Raw genomic sequence first — 17,523 nt, 5'->3', positions numbered from 1 at the left:
CAATGGCACCCCACTCCAGGACTCTTGCCTGGAAAATCCCATGGATAGAGGAGCCTGGTAGGCTGCAGTCCATGGGGTCGCTAAGAGTCGGACACGACTGAGCAACTTCACTTTCACTTTTCACTTTCATGCACTGGAGAAGGAAATGGTAACCCACTCCAGTATTCTTGCCTGGAGAATCCCAGGGACGGGGGAGCCTGGTGGGCTGCCGTCTGTGGGGTCGCACAGAGTCGGACACGACTGAAGCAACTTAGCAGCAGCAGCATTCTGAAGATTCTATCACTTTAGGAGCTCAGGAATGAGACCCAAAATAATTCTTCTAAGAGTTTGGCCCTGGCTTCTAGAAGATGAACTTTGCATGTGATTTTTCCTTTGCTTCCCCGTTAGTGTCTTATTTAGGGATCTCGAAGGGCAAAGAGAGTGGCTTCCTTCCTTTTCCTTTCCTGCCAATGAATACAACACCCAAATTTAGCAAGTTAAAAAGGGATGCCGAAAATGAACTGCGACGTTGCCGAACAGAGCGGTGACTGAACTGGGCTGCAGCACCACTTGGCTGGGTGTCGCCCAGATCAAAATACTCCTTGAAGTTGAGAGTGTGCACCCATGCTGTCGCTTGAGGAGCTGTTCCAGTTCTTGAAGGGGGAGAAAAAAAAAAATCAAATGAAATCATTTGCATTCTAACAGCCTTTGGCACCAGGGAAAACTGTCAACTGTGTCACGTGTAAATAGAAATCTGCTTCCCAGTTTTGGTGCATTTTTTCATCACTTCCCTCGCCACTCTAATTATCAAAGATATTTTTGTTTTAAAACAAAAATTGTCTCCTACGCAGGCCCCATCTCCTTTCTGCGGTGAAATGGAAACAATGAATTAGAATATTCTAATCACTTCTCCAGCAGCCACTGCTGAGGTTATAAGCTCAAGATTATCCTGAGTAAAGAAAACTTCAGGCACCAGACAGGTCAGAAAATCAGAGTGCTCCCTCCACCTGTCTCCCTGGCCACCTGAGCCCACATCTGTTAAACCCAAGGAAGGAAGCAAAACTGGCTCCACTGAAGTAAAACCCAAATCCCGTCCCCCAAGGGCACAGGCTTTTCAGATTAACAAAATTAAAAACCAGAATTTAGTGCCAGTTAGCAACCGTTTTGGACATGACCGAGCAGGCATGCCACAACTGTTTAAGTTCCTATCCGACGCCCAGTAGTAGGGGAGAGGCTCCTCGAAAGGTCATCAAGAATAAAACGTGATCCATCAGATAGATTCTGTCCAGTGTTAGCTGGTAGACAGGGATCGCATGCAGGCAGCCCTGTGTAGGGCCAGATCTGTGTTTTCTCAATTAAACCCCAGCAGAACCCTGGGTGAAGTATATCTCCCATTTTCAGAAATGAGGAAGCTGAGATGAAGATAAATCACGCAGCTAGTGATGTCTGTGGTAACGTGACACACTGTTAGTGACCGTTAGTGACATCTGTGGATCCTTCCTTGGTGGTGAGCATTCACCTCTTCTTTAGGTCATTTTACAGAATATAGCTATTTCAGCTCCAATATTTTGGTCACCTGATGCAAACAGCCAACTGATTTTAAAAGACCACCATGCTGAGAAGGATTGAGGGCAGAAGGAGAAGAGGGCATCAGAGGATGAGATGGCTGGATGACATCACCAATGCAATGGACATGAACTTGGACAAACTCGGAGATGGTGAGGGACAGGGAGGCCTGGCGTGCTGCAATCCATGGGATCGCAAAGAGTCGAACAAGGCTGGGTGACTGAACAACAATATTTCGGTGTTAAGAGCAGGAGGAGAAGGGGGCAACAGAGGATAAGATGGTTGGATGGCATTATCTGGACATGAACTTGGACAAACTCTGGGAGATGGTGAGGGACAGGGAAGCCTGGCATGCTGCAGTCCATGGGATCACAAAGAGTCAGACATGAGTTAGCGACTGAGCAACTATTTTAGAGAGGGATGCCATCTGAAATCATTAGTGTGCAGCGTGATAAGTCCCTTACTTATTAAACATGAAGCCTGTTCAATCAAGTGTTAGTTGAGTGCTTACCATGTGCACACTAAACACCTGGGATACAGCAGTGAACCAAACAGGCGTCCCTGGCCTCAGGGGCTTGTGCTAGAAGGAAGAGAGAAGGTCAGTCAACAGGCCGTTGACAAATGCTGGGAAGAGTGTCCCGAGAAGGAAAAGTCGGGCAACCACCTGGGTGAAGTGGTCGGGAAGGCCTCCCTCTCTGTGCAGGTGGTACAGGCGCTGAGATGGGCAGGATGGCTGCAAGAGAGCCGCCCAGCTAGGGAAGGGCTTCACCCTTCCTGAGACTGAAAAGCCAGACTCTGCATCGCTGAGTCAGCCAAGTGTAAGAAGTTTACACCTGGGTCGCCCAGTGCCGTGGCCCTGGGCATCGTTTAGAAATGAGATGTGAGCAGATGAAGGGCAAGGATTGTGACCCCACGATTCAGACCAAGATAAAGAACCTCACCTGTGGTGGGTATCTGGCGCTGGGTAGCCTGGGCCCTTCCGCTGTGTTTGTGTTGTATGTTCATGACCAGTCCTGGGGGTCTGCTAAAGGTCTCAGAGCAGGGCTCAGCCGATCCTGCCATGGGAGAACAACTGGATCAGATCTCTTTGTGGGTGAGTTCAGACCACCGAAATTCCATGGCTCTCAGAGGCCTCGACTACTGAGTTCAGCAGCTTGCTGGAGGGAGGACATAAGGACCTGAGGCCCACGAGTTGAGGGTTTTGTCCAGGCTCCCCAAGCAGGACAGGAAGTCCCTGCCCGCGACTGGTCCTGTGAGGGGGGAGGACCCTGTAATGGAGGTGGGCCCTATCCATTTCCTTCCTTCTAAAAACTGCTTTTTAGCCAAGAATTTAACCACTTTCTTTGCCAAGAGTTTGTTTGATGTCAATATGGTTCCACTCAGACTAATTACTTTCCTTCTCTCTCTGTCAACGGAAATGAAACTCTTTACCTCTCTTTCTGTTAGACTTTCAGACCATCATAATGGTCTTCAGAACTAAAGCGAGGTTTGTTCTGCTGTTCGAAGTGATGCGGTTATCAGTTTTTTTCACAAATAGCCTAGTACGCAGCCTCTGGGGGTACAGGGAGCCCAGCAGCTCCCCCCCATGCCCCCACACTCCTTTTCCATCTCTCCGCAGCGTTTTCCTCCACCTGATGAAGGTCGACCCGGACTCCACCTGGTTCCTCCTGAACGAACTTTACTGCCCAGAGGAGTTCACACCTCCTCACCCTAGCCTCCACCCTGTGCAGCTGCAGGGGGCCACCAGGCAGCAGAACCCCTACTCGGCTAACGTGCTCCGCCTGCTCCTGGAGCTGCAGTGACACTCCTCCCTTCCCCTCCGCAGGCTGGCAGGTGGGCGCCAGAGGAGGTCCCCTCCCTCCCCTGCCGAGGAGGACGAGGATGTGGGGCCGACCCCACCCTGGCGAGGGCGGTGGTGGCGGCAGCAGAGAAGACTGCCAAGGCGGATTAGACAGCCGATCGATTTATAAATTGATCGATCACACCAACTGCTCAGAAATTGGATTGAAGGAGAGCAGCCGACTGTTATTTATATTTCATACCTGGTGTTTTCAAATGACATTGTCTGGCAGCTCTAAGGGCTTAACTCCTTAGCTCACCATCTCTGCGGCCCCAGCTGCCTCACAGGTCACCCCACGCACACCCACACCCGAGAGCTCGGGGACACGTGGGGCAGAGGCCTGCGCATCGTGTGTGTCCTCTGAGCGCTCAAGGACCATGTGGAAGCGACACCCATCCACAAGTTTTCGGCAGCACCAACTCACCTCCCTCTCCTCAAATAAGGAGATGGAACCTCACCTGTTCATTGGAAGAAGATGAAATAAACGCACTTCTTGGATGAAAAGTATGATCAAGACCTCACTTTGAAGTTTGTTATTTAAATCGGGTGACTTTTTAAAAATGAGTTTATGTTTGTGAAGGAATAATACAGAGTCATGGTATAAAATCCAGGTGGTACAAAACACGGAGAAGTCATTCTCCCCATCCTCATTCACCAGACATCTAGTTTCCCTCTCCAGAGTCAAACACTCCTGATAGTTGTTTGGATGCCTTTTAAGTATTTTTAACTGTCTATCATGGATAATGGTCTACTGAAGACCACTGTGGCTGTGACCCAGTTGCACCAGTCAGGACTTGGCCAGCCCTGCTTCATCCCGCCCCTTCCCATTTACCTCCATGCCCCCACTCAGCCCCTGCATTATTTGGAAGCAAATCCCAGATGTCATATCCAAACTGGTTTTTGTTTGTTTTTTTTTTTTTTATGGACAACCAGAATAGATTGGGCTTCCCTGGTGGCTCAGCTGGTAAAGAATCTGTCTGCAATGCAGGAGACCCGGGTTTGATCCCTGGGTCGGGAAGATCCCCTGGAGGAGGGAATGACTACCCACTCCAGTATGCTTGCCTGGAGAATCCCATGGACAGAGGAGCCTGAGGGGCAGCGGTCCATGGGGTTGTAAAGACTTGGACAAGACTGAGCAACTAACCCACAGAATAACATTAAAAAATTTAACAATGTTCTTTTAATATTATATTCAGTCAGTGTTCAGGTTTCCCCAGTGTTTTTGAATCAGGATGCAAATAAGGTGTGTACATTGCCATTATCGATATGTCCCTTAATAAATCTCTCTTAATTTATAGATTCTCCACCTCTCTTTTCTTTTCCCGGGAAGTTTTTTGTTAAGGAAACAGGTCATTTATTCTACAGCACTTCCCACAGCCTGGATTTACTGATTACATCCCCTTGGGGGTCATTGTACAGGCTCCTCCTGTCACCTATATTTCCTATAAATGAGGCAAAACAAAAGATCAGGGTTTTTTTGTTTTTATTTTTTGGCAGCACTCCTCTGTGGGTGGTATCACTCACTTCCATCAGGAGGTGTATGATGTCTGATCTCTTCTTGTGATATTGGCAGCCACTGGTGGGTCACGCCTGGACCTACTCGTTCTTTATGGGCCGCAGAGCTGTGCTCTTCCCACCCCACCACACCAGCTGGCTTGTAGCTAGAGCCTTGTGTCCCTTCATCAACCATGTGGTAACCTTGAGGGAGTTTGTGTGGTAAAGGCAGCATAAACACTTGATTTTCCTAGCTGGGAGACTTAAAACCCACAGATTGTGTAAATTCAGTTATATAGCTGCACACACACATACACACAGATGCTGAAGGACACACGTGCAGGAACGATGAATGCTTTCTCAGCAGATGCATGGTGAGGCACTAGCTAGATAACTCCTCCAGTGACATAGATAATCCCCAAGCTCTAAAAACAAAAAAACCAGAAGATGGCTGGCATGGGGACCTCATGGAGCAAGGGTCCCCAGCCCATTCTAGAGGTCCCACTCCTTGCCTTGCAGAGCCTCCGTGCAAGGGCAGCGGGATGCCCAGCTGGCTTCTGGTCTGGCTCTGTCAGTGAGTCATCAGCCTCCACCACCCACCCCCGACAACTTTGGGCCTCAGTTCTCCCACCTGGAAAGTGGACGGAATGGGCCAGAGGGAGAACTCTTAAACTTGGATGATTCTAGACTCCGCTAGGAATCACTCCCCGAAAACACTCCTCCTTGCCTGTCACTCCTGGAGGGTACAGCATCCTCTGAGCCTGCAGTCATGGCCCATCTCCACCTCCCGCTGGGTCCGCTCAGCTGACCTTGCAAAATTCTGTGTCCAATTTCGGAGACCTCACCTGTGACCCCACAGGGACTCCAGGTTAAGAAGCCCTGAAGAGAGAGAGAATCACTTAATTCTCTTCCAGTTTGAAAATTCTGGAGTTATTTCCTTTGGGCAGGGGAGGAAATGCCCTCTAATTGAGGTGACTGTCAAAGGATTCACAGAGCATTGTTCCTGATTCCGCTGGGGACACAGAGTGATAGACTAATTCAATCTCTAGGTCCTGACAAATGAGAAAACAGGTCAGAGAGGTGGCGTGACTTGTCGAGCACGACCTGGCTCCCAGGGAGATTAAAGCAGCCTGCCTTCCTTCCCCAGGTGCCAGGGTGTGGCAGGCCGAGATGGTGTGCCAAAGAGTTGGGGTACATGCACACCCACCCTGTACCATAATATTAGAAAGCTCGTGCTCTGGGGAAGCCCTCCAGGGGATAACCCGTACAAGAGAATTGCCGTGATGTTCCGAAAACCCACCGCTTCCTCAAAGAGTTAAGATATCCTGAGTCGCTTTCCGATTCCTGCAGGCAGATTGTTGCACTTGATTAAAAAAAAAAAAAAAAACACTAATTAGAGTGCCTCTCCGGTTATTACTATATTCAGGCAACTTTTATTTTGAACTTGTCCTGCTGACTCAGTCTAGTCCTTGTTAACGTCGGCCTCGCAAAGCGATCATTTCCCCCTGTTAAAACTTGCTGGTGCCGTGAAGGTTTCCCATCTCATTCAGGGTGTACCCTGAGTACCCTGCATGGCTGTGTGGCTGGAGTCAGGGGTAGGGGAGGAATGAACAGGCAGATGCTGAAAGGCCCTGCAGTTGGGGTTGAGATGTTTGAGCTCTTATCTGCAGGAAGTGGAGGATTCAGGGACATGTAAAGCTGGACCCAGGGGATCCTGAAAAGAGTTAGATGTGATCCTCGGCGGGAGCGAGCACCATACTCTGGAAAGAACATGGATGTGGGGTTGATTTCTGACTCTGCCTCTTCATAACGGCATGACCTCAGTGAGTCACTTTACTTAATTTTCCCGTCTCTAAAATGGAGCCACTGAGACTGCCCTGGTGGTCCAGTGGTTAAGAGTCCACCTTCCAATGCAGGGGGAGTGGGTTCCGTCCCTGGTCAGGGAACTAAGATCCCACATGCCAAGGGGCAACTAAGCCTGCACACCACAGCTAGAGAAGCCTGCTTACCGCAATTAATATCCCACGTGCTGCAACGACAACCTGATGCAGTCAAATAAATGTTTTAAATAGCTAAGTAAAATGGAGCCGCTGCCACTGCCTCTTTTGGCGGCTGCTTCAGGAGGAATTAAGTGCTGCAGTGTCTCTGGTGAGTAAGTGCCTGGCTCCCAGGACACCATGCTGTCCTTCCTCCATCTCCCAACCCCACTGCTCGTGGCTTTGTTAGGGATGCAACACCTACTCCTCCAAGACACTTACAGCTGAGCAAGTAGATGGTTATGTCTCTGAATGAACTATCCAGGAACTACAGGGCACCGCAGCAGAGGAGGATATAAGATCCTCGAAGATAAGCAGACAGGCAGAGAAGATAAAGGGCATTCCAGACAAGGTAATAACATGCCCAAAGGCATCGGGCATACCTGCCAATATCTGTACTCATCATAACTCCTTCCCTTGCAGCTGGCAGGAGACCCATCTCTAACTGGCTTCAGCTACAAAGAAATGTCTGGGCTCACATGACCAATGGGCCTAGCTGGCTTCAGCGCAACAACCAGCCTGTCTTTTGATTCTGCTTCCCCCAGTGCTTGCCTTCCTTCTCAGGCAGCCTCTCTCTGTTAAGTGCCCGAGATGGCCACCACTACTTCCAGATGTAGGTTCAACAAACCTAGGAGAGTGTGCCCGTCCTTCTGACAGCTCCAGTTCTAGTCCTAGCACTTGCTCTCCTCAGCTCAGCCCGTCTGTCGCCGCGCCCCAAACCAAGCACTGTGCATCCAAGCGGGAATCCACAAACATTCTCTGTGAAGGGCCAGCTGGCAAATATTTTAGGCTTTGCGGACAGGTTCTTTAGGATAGGGGTTCCCAACCTCTGGGATCTAATCCCTGATGATCTGAGGTGGAGCTGATGGAATAATAATAGAAGTAAAGCATGCAATTCATTTGAATCATCCCCAAACCACTCCCCCCTCTTTGGTCCTTGGGAAAATTGTCTTCCATGGCTGGGAACCGCAGCTCTATGGCATCTTTTTCCTTGATATTTTTTACAACCTTTTCACATGTGAACATTATTCTTAGCTCAGGAGCCCCTCAAAATAGGCCAGGGGCCTTTTTTTTTTTTTTTTTTTTTTGCCCAGGGACCTTAGTTTGCCCTGATCTACATTCTCACAGGCAGGCCTGGAGGCAGGTGTCAGGTCAGCTCACCCAAACCATATGGAGAGGGAACTGGGGTGGTTTCCCCTAAAAGGAAGGGCTGCATTTCCGTTACCAGGAAAAGAGATGAGGGGTGGAGAGGGGCCAAGTTGACAGGCTGTGTCTGTGGCAGGTTACAAGGGTGGCTTGGCTGTCTAGGGAGGGCGTGTGTGAGGAGGTTGTGGTGGCCGAGGCCACATGTACAAAGGCCCTTGACTTGTCAACCTGGGGATCCCAGCCTTAAGAGATCAAGAGGGGAGGCCTTGGAGAGTTCTTGAATGGGTGAGTAATGCGCTGAAAGCAGCGTTTTAGGAATATTCATCTCGTGGCAATGTGCAGGAGAAATTGGAAAGGAGAGAGCCTGGCAATGAAATTGTGTTTCTGAAAGTCCCAGGACGAGAAAATGTACCTCTTCCATCAACCCCAAACTGTTTGACACGCCATGGTTCATGAGCAACTCGAGGCACATAAATAATGTGCTTTAAAGTTTAAGAGTAAGAAGTGAGATGAATGGAACCTCTGATGAGGCTCCTTCCTTGTTCAGAAGCCGGGGGAGTGATTTTCCAAAAGCAGCTCTGGCTGCGATGAGCAGGGCAGGGCTCCTCTCCCTTTGTGTGACTCACCCCAGCCTCTGTGTCAGCCTTGATTGGAAGCAGAGTTGCCCGTGTTGCCTTGCCTCCAGAGTAAAGAAGAGAGGCCAAATTTCAGAAAAGAACTCTGAGTGATGGCTGCCTCTGTGGAAGCACTGATTGCTTTATAAATGGCCTTCCTCTCCCCACCTCCCACCCGCTTCCCCACAAAAGTTTGGAGGCGGCAGTGGCTTTCCAAATTACGCTTGAAAAGCAGCCTGATTTCCCTGAGAAATCCTCTCCGAGATGAGGAGCTGTTCTCCCTTTTTTTCCAACACGTTCACCCAAGAGTACAAAGCCTGTCTGCCAAGGGCTCGGAGGGAGAGGTGCCCACCTCCCTTCAGAGCCATCAGCACCAGCCATTTATGAAAATCTCTCTGGTCTCCCGTGTCTGGGGCTGCCCGCTTGTGCAGCAGGAAAGGGTTAAAAAGCGCTGATGACGGCTGCCTCCAACACCCGCTTCCGTTTTCCCTCCTTAGGTAATTTGCCATTCTTTTCGCACAACAGCACAACAGCTCCCGGGCCTCAACCTGCTCTCTCAGTCAGTACCCTCACGTCCTCAGCTGCCTCCCGCACAGGTGGCTCTGAAGTAAGGAAGCACCTTCCGGAATCTCTGAGGCCGTTTCCAAGGGAAAAGATGGCAGGGAAGGGGCAGGGGGCTCAGGGGAGGTGGAGCAGGGAGAAGTAATGGAGATGAGTCAGAAGTTTCTTGAAGAAATAAAACATAGGAATTCCCTGGTCGTCCGGTGTCTAAAATCTGCCTTCCATTGCAGGGGGGCGCAGGTTCAATCCCTGGTCAGGGAACTAAGATCCCACATGCCGGATGGCACAGCCAAAAAAAAATATACAAGAACTAAAACCTGTTACGTTCCCCAAGGCAGAAGTGTGCGGTGGACACAGACCTTGGTGCACCCCGTTTCCCCTCCGCCCCATTTTCACATCCACTCTTACCTCACAGACCCCACCTCATGCTCTCACACGTTCCACCCGGGACACTGCCCAGTCCCCGAGAAGAGGCCAGAGAGTCCAGAAATGGGAATCTAACCATGCCACGGTTTACGGGTGACCTTGGGCTGACCCTCCTCCTCCCCAAGGTCTCAGGTTCCCTGTCTGTTAGATGAAGGATTTGAACCAATCAGTCTCCAAAATTGCTCCACCTCTAAACTGTGACTTGATAATACCATGTTGGCAAGTATGTGGGGGAAACAAGCATGTAAGTTGGCACGAGCTTGGGGTTTCCCTGGCAGTCCAGTTAGTAAGACTCCTTGCTTCCACTGCAGAGGGCATGGGTTTGATCCCTGGTTGGGGAACTAAGATCCCACATGCTGATCTTGCATGCTGTGCATTGTGGCCAATATCTGCACCCCACTCCAGTACTCTTGCCTGGAAAATCCCATGGGGTCTATGGGGTCGCTAAGAGTCGGACACAACTGAGTGACTTCACTTTCACTTTTCACTTTCATGCATCGGAGAAGGAAATGGCAACCCACTCCAGTGTTCTTGCCTGGAGAATCCCAGGGACGGGGGAGCCTGGTGGGCTGCCGTCTATGGGGTCGCACAGAGTCGGACACGACTAAAGCGACTTAGCAGCAGCATATATATATACACACATATATACTCATCTATCCATGGAATTCTCCAGGCAAGAATACTGGAATGCATAGCCAGTCCCTTCTCTAGGGGAATATATATATATACAATATGTATATTGGTATAAGCTCTCTGGAGGTCAACTTGACCGTATCTCATAAATTTAAATGTACACACCTTTTGACCAGCAATTCTGCCTCTAAGAGTTTAATAATGATGCATGTGCACAGGCGAGTCACTGCAAGGTTGTTCCTGATTTGCAGAAACCCACAATACTGAATGCCCAGTATGTACCAGGCATTATGCTTAATGCTTTACATTAATATCTCAAGAGACTGGGAGCAAAAGATAGGAAACAACCTAATCACAGGACTTCAAATCCACCCAGAGGAGCCTGAAAGACCCCCTCACCCCACCCCCCAAAAAGCCCCACCAAAAGTTCTAGTGAGCTATACTGAACAATGGTACATCAAAAGTCATGAAATGTTAACTATTTCCTAAAAGTAAATACGGAATTAAAAAGAAAGCAGGAGGAGGGGTTGGAGAGTGAGGGAGGGATTGGTTAAATGAACTATGGTCCATCCGTATAACAAAATGAATGAAACAACAATGGGTATCAGAATTTTAAATGCACATACTCTTTGACTCAGCAATCCTGCTTTTAGGGATTTCCTTGTCCATATGCAAAGATGGGGGCATCCCTGGTAGCTCAGCTGGTAAAGAATCTGCCTGCAATGCAGGAGACCCCAGTTCAATTCCTGGGTTGGGAAAATCCCCTGGAGAAGGAATAGGCTGCCCACTTCAGTATTCATGGGCTTCCCTGGTGCCTCATATGGTAAAGAATCCACCTGCAATGGGGAGACCTGGGTTTAATCCCTGAGCTGGGAAGATCCCCTGCAGGAGGGCATGGCAACCCACTCCAGTATTCTTGCCAGGAGAATCCCCATGGACAGAGGAGCCTGGCGGGCTCCATGGGGTGGCAAAGAGTCAGACATGACTGAGCAACTAAGCACAGCACAGCATGCAAAGATGGTGAACCCAGTGTTCATTGAAGCAATGTTTGCATTAATAAAAGTTTGGAAATGACCTCAAGGTCCATCCAGAGGGTCTTGGCTAAATAAGTGTCTTACTATCGTGTAATGTGCCAAATAGACTTGAAAAAAGAACTAGTTCTCCGTGTACATCACCAGGATTTATTATTAAAGAAAAAGGCAAGCAGAGCAATGCTACTATTTATGGGGGACAGAGGTCCTTTATGTGTGGAATTCCTCTTAAAGAATACCCAAGTGGCAGCCTTCTAGGAAGAATAGCAGGATCAGTGATGAGAAATCTTTTCACATTGTACCCTTCATATCTTCACATTTTAAAGCCATATACATAATCATATGTGTAACTTCTTCACTCACCCAAAAAATTATTATTAAAATATAAGGCATTTTTGAGTCTGTTATTCTACTCACATTTTGGTGATAGGACTTTAACATCATCTGGGCTTCCTCTCATGTGCTTTGCATTTCTCCAGGGCAACCAGGCTTGGGAAGAGGAGGTACTGCTTAAGCCAAATAAGGAAAGGGATCTTGGCAAAGAGCCCTTCATGGGATGGGTTGTGTACTGTACAGGCAACCGCCGCACAGCTCCTGTGTGCATGGGGAAAGGCCATCCCCCCATCAGTGCCCCAGCTCATCTGAGCCCCTCAGAGCCCTAAAAGAAGAAGGTGGAGTCTCAGAGGCTTTCCTGGCTGCCTCAGTGCTCCTGGGCATTGCACGTTGCCCTCTGCCCTCGCCTCTACTGTGGCTCTGTCAGGCTGGCAGCCTTGTCCCTGTGGAGAGACGGCGTTCCTGGCTGCATCTTCAGCACCTTGGACAGGGCTGTGGCCTGTGCCTTCCTCTCATTCTTAGGATGACAGCCACCTAGGGATGGGCCCAAAGGCACCAAATAGAGGGCGACAATAGAATTCAAACCGGAGGCTGCCGACATCCCATGATGAGTTACATGATCAGTTACACCAGGTTTACACCACAGAATTCAGAATCTGCAGGTTGGAAACTTCAATTCTGTCCAACAAGCATTTTTCGAGGCTTTTTATGTGCCAGACCCCGAGACAAAAAGGCATACATTCTGTCTCCTAAGAGCCAAGCTCAGAGGAGAGCTACGCAAGACAGTCATCATGAGGAGGCAGCGATAAAGTCTGGATTGGAAGAAGGTTGGGAGCAGCTGTTAAGAGCATGGCCTCTGGACGCACAGCCTGGGTTTGACTTCTGACCCTGCTGCCTCGGCAAGTCTCTTGATTGCTCCAAGCTTCAACAGAATGGGCATAAAAATCATACCTCCCTGAGAACATGGGGAGAATTAGAGCCTGGTTAGAATAAAGTGCTCGACTCAGGGCCTGGTCTCTGGGCAGTGCTCTGTAGGAGCTGGTTGTCAGGCGATGATGATACCTTAGAGGTATAAGTGCCAGCTCAGAACGTGAACTGAAAGGAAACTGGGAGGCTTCATGGAAGAGAGGCCGTCCAAGCTGGCTTTGCAGTATTTGCCCCTCAGATACAAAGGGAGGGGCCCCTCTGGGAAGAGGGAAGGAGGTGGGGACAGTAAACAATAAGGCTGGGGATGTTCCTGGTGGTACAGTTCAGTTCAGTTGCTCAGTCATGTCCGATTCTTTGTGACCCCATGGACTGCAGCACCCCAGACTTCCCTGTCCACCACCAACTCCCAGAGCTTGTTCCAACTCATGTCCATCAAGTCAGTGATGCCATCCAACAATCTCATCCTCTGTCATCCCCTACTCCTCCTGCCTTCAATCTTTCCTAACATCAGAGTCTTTTCTAAGGAGTCAGTCCTTCACATCAGGTGGCCAAAAAAAGTATTGGAGCTTCAGCTTCATCATCAGTCCTTCCAGTGAATATTCAGGACTGATTTTCTTTAGGATTGACTGGTTTGATCTCCTTGATGTCCAAGGGACTCTCAAGAGTCTTCTCCAACACTACAGTTCAAAAGCGTCAATTCTTTGGGGCTCAACCTTCCTTATGGTCCAACTCTTACATCCAAACATGACTCCTGGGAAAACCATAGCTACCTGGTGGTACAGTGGATAGGAATCCGCCTGCCGATGCAGGAGACACAGGTTCAATCCCTGGTCTGGGAAGATGCTGCAGAGTAACTAAGCCTGTGTGCTACAACTACTGAGCTCACACTCTGGAGCCCAAGGCCTCAAATACTGAACCCACATGTCACAGTTAATGAAGCCCACTCACGCTAGAGCCCATGCTTCGCAACAAGAGAAGTCGCTGCAATGAGAAGCTCACGCACCCCAACAAAGAGTAGCCTCCTCTTGCCACAATAGAGAAAAACCTGTGCAGCAATGAAGACCCAGTGCAGCCGGAAATATAAATAAATAATAAATAATCATTACAAGCACAAAATGAGTTGATGTTATTTTCTTAAAAAAGCATTGTGCTGAGGGGTGGGAGGGGGGTTCAAGAGGAAGGGGATATATGTATACCTATGGCCAATTCATGTTGATGTATGGCCAAAAAAAAAATCACAATATTGTAGTTATCCTCTAATTAAAAATGTATTCTGTAAGGCAAGGATCCTTCAATCAAAAATAAGTAAATTTATTTAAAAGAAAAAAGAATTTGTAATAGAAAAAATTTAATAGAAAAAAAATTTTTTTAAAGCATTGTAGTACAATCCTTAAGAAATAAGGCTGAACAAAAGGATGAAACTTCAGGAAGGAAGACTGGTCTATTCCACACCCAACGGCAGACACAACTCTACTTCCAGTGGGTGCTCGGTATGCACCTGAGGAATGGATTGGTAGCATTGCCCCGCCCGGGGAAGTTGTTCTCTGTGACTTTTCTGCAGGACTGGATGAAGGGCTGAGTTCACCCTTGCCAGGCTCCCCCCAGCCCTCCCCTCCCCTGTCCCTGAGGCCTCTTGTTGGGACAGAACTGTCCTTCATGTGGTGAAGTGCATGGGATCTGAAGGCAGCCTGCCTCTGCTATTTATGCACTTTCCAGCCATATGACCATGTGACAAGTCAGTTTCCTCATCTATAAAATGGGAGTAATAATAGCAGCTCATCTTGTCGAATTTTTATGAGGAAAATTTGATGTAGGAAAAGTGATCCCACATGTGGGATCTTAGTTCCCCGACCAGGGATTGAACTTGTGCACCCTGCATTGGAAGACAGAGTCTTAAGCCCTGAGCCGCAAAGCAAGTCGCAGGAGCCTGGTTGTTAATAAGAACGAAAGAGTTCAGGACATTGGGGCTGCCAGGTAGCTACATTCTCCAATAGACCCTCTATCGGCCATTGAGGATGGTAACACCAGGGTGTGAGCTGATACTCCTGGCTACACAGCTCTCTCTAATCTTCACAACAGCCCTGAGACTGAATGTTGTGCCCACTGTACAGGGGCAGAAACTGAGCTCAGAGGGCTGAAGAAGCAGATTCCCAGGGTCCCACTGCGAGGTGGGGCTCTCCCAGGGCAATTCCAGCTTGTGAGCGCCTGCTTTGCTGACTTCTGGTAAGTCTGCACAAAATAGAGGGGGCGGGGTGGGGGAGAGCCCTAGAATTTACACTCCAGTGTGGGAGGCCAGACTTTCCTGAGAAACGTTTTCATTTACTAATGGATTTAATGAGTGTAGAACTTCCTGTTTTAAACAAACAAGTGATTAGCATTGACTACAGAAGTGAAAACGAATCCTAATGAATTGCTAATTAGCCTCCTCCTCTTCCTGGGGTCTTTAACTGGTAAATTCTCTCTGGCTACTGGAAGTCCTAGTCAATGGGACTGGAATTCATTCATTTTTCATTCATTCACCTCACATCTATTTCTTGAGGACCTACTATGTGTCGCTGTGAACAAGGACAAGCAAGATCCTTCCTTACAGTCTGATTGCAAGACAGTCTGTGAGGAAGACATCAACTAACCTCACAAATATATAATGACACACTTACAGGACAGCGAGCTGGGCTGGTGTGCAACAGGAGGGCTTGTACTTGTGCTGGGGTCGGGGTGTCCCTCAGAGAAGGCTACCTAGAGGAAGGGATGTTTGAGCCAAGATTGAAAGAATAAATAAGACTTGACTACATGAAAGTGTATGGGAAAGAGTAGAAGAGTGCTTCAGACATGCAACAGCACATGCAAAGGTCCTGTGATGAGAGAGAACAGAGTGAGTCTGAGGAAAAGGAAGAGGGCAGCAAGAGGGGTGTGCAAGGAATGTGTGTGTGTGTGTATGTGAGATATGAGGTTGGGGTTAAGGATGTTGGTTCTCTCCTTTGTAGCAGACAGGGCCCAGTGTCTAGCCCACATCCTTCAAGTCTTACCACCTCATTGTGCTCCCACTAACTTCCTGCTACCCCATATTTGCATCTATCTCTTTGCCTGAAGACTTTCCATAGATAAAGAGGGCCTTCTTAGCAGACCAGAAGTCTTGGTGAAATGGGGCATATTAACAGCTTGGGGGCAGGCTTCAGCCAATGACTGATGGAAGTTAATGTATAAAAGCCACAGGTCCCCAGCCCTAGGGATGACTTTGAGGTACGTGCTCTACACTGGCTCCCAGAACTCCCTGGTAGGACAGAGCCCCACTTGCTCACTCACAGTGGCTGCTTGCCTGACCACTCACACTTTCCCTGTCTCACTTCCCCACTCCCCTTCTGGTACTTTCTGGAATCACCTCCCCTAGTAAACTACTTACCCTTAAGCCTTTGTCCCAGGGACTTCCCTGGTGGTCCAGTGGTTGAGAGTCTGCCTAGCAATGCAGAGGACTTGGGTTCGATCCCTGGTCGGGGAACTAAGATCCCATATCCCATGCCACAACTACTGAGCCTGAGTGCTCTGGAGCCCGTGCTGCAACGGAAGATCCTGCACAAAACAACAACGATCTCAAGTGCTGCAACTAAGACCTGATGCAGCCAAGTAAACAGATAAATAAACTTTAAAAAATAAATATTAAAAAAAAAACCTTTGAACCAGAATCTGCTTCTGGAGGAACCCCATACTACAACATCCCTTAAATAAGACACAGACAGTTTTCCAGCCCCCTCTGCATCCTTGCCTGGATGTCTTCCTCTCTCCCATTTGCTTCCCTCACAGAGTGTGGGGCCCATGGACCGCGGTGGCCCAGCTGGGGTCTGCCTGGCACAGTGTATGTCAGACCCATCACCTGCCTCTTTCTCAGTACCCTGCCTCTGTAATTCAGCCTGAGTTGTCTTTCCTCCAGGGCAGCAAGTCCAACAGAACTTTCTTCAGTGATGGAAGTGTTTTATGTCTTAATATGGTGGCCACTAGCCGCAGGTGTCCATTGAGCACTTGCAATGTGGTTGGTACAACTGGGGGACTTAATATTTTATTAGTTCAGATGTAAATAAATACATGTGAAAGGAATGAATCTGAGTCGGTTGTAGTGAGGTGGATGAACGTCAAACCTGTTATACAGAGTGAAATCAGGTCAGAAAGAGAAACAAATACCATATATTAGTGCATATATACAGAATCTAGAAAAATCGTACACATGAGCATATTTGCAGAGCAGGAACAGAGATGCAGATGCAGAGGACTCATGGACACAGTGGAGGCAGGAGACGGGGGTACGAGTTGAGAGAGTAGAATTGACACATATACACCACGATGTGTGAAATAGATAGCTAGTGGAGAGCTGCTGTATGACCCCGGGAGCTCAGCCCTGTGGTCTCTGATGACCTAGAGGGGTGGGATCAGGGGTGGGTGGTGGGAGGGAGGCTCAAGAGGGATGGGGATGTATGTGTACCTATAGCTGATTCATGTTGTTGTACAGCAGAAACAAATACAGCAATGTAAAGCAATTATCTTCCAATTAAAAATAAATAAAATATTATGAAAAAATCTGTGTAGCTAATGGCTATTATATTGGACACACAGCTCTGGGATATGCCTGTCTGTAGGCTGCTGTTTGCTGCTGCTGCTGCTGCTAAGTCGCTTCAGTCGTGTCCAACTCTGTGCGACCCCATAGATGGCAGCCCACCAGGCTCCCCCGTTCCTGGGATTCTCCAGGCAAGAACACTGGAGTGGGTTGCCATTTCCTTCTCCAATGCACAAAAGTGAAAAGTGAAAGAAGTCGCTCAGTCGTGTCCGACTCTTGGCGACCCCATGGACTGCAGCCCACCAGGCTCCTCCGTCCATGGGATTTTCCAGGCAAGAGTACTGCTATTTCCTGGACATCAAATCTGATTGATTGTGGGAAGGGCAGCCAAGTG

The 17,523-nt window shown here is 48.7% G+C and overlaps 1 protein-coding gene across 4 annotated transcripts in view; it reads left to right on the top strand.

Annotated features, from left to right (window-relative positions):
- The window catches only part of TTI1 (TELO2 interacting protein 1), a 41,770-nt gene extending 37,878 nt beyond the window's left edge, over positions 1-3,892 (top strand). For 2 of the 4 annotated variants that reach the window (XR_014073675.1, XM_081558814.1), the window contains exon 8: positions 3,371-3,892. Coding sequence is in view for 2 of the 4 variants with exons in the window: in XM_081558814.1 (XP_081414940.1) it covers positions 3,371-3,515 (145 nt within the window). In the remaining 2 variants the exon portion in view is untranslated. Of the gene's footprint in view, positions 1-3,163 lie in introns of all 4 variants that reach the window. The other 2 variants (XR_014073674.1, XM_081558813.1) reach the window with 1 other exon arrangement.
- The last annotated feature ends 13,631 nt before the right edge of the window (positions 3,893-17,523 follow it).

This window comes from Giraffa tippelskirchi, chromosome 13, assembly GCF_054371585.1.
Source record: "Giraffa tippelskirchi isolate mGirTip1 chromosome 13, T2T-mGirTip1v1.2.pri, whole genome shotgun sequence".
NCBI classification, from domain to species: Eukaryota; Metazoa; Chordata; class Mammalia; order Artiodactyla; family Giraffidae; genus Giraffa; species Giraffa tippelskirchi.
This window is presented reverse-complemented; position numbering and strand designations above follow the sequence as displayed.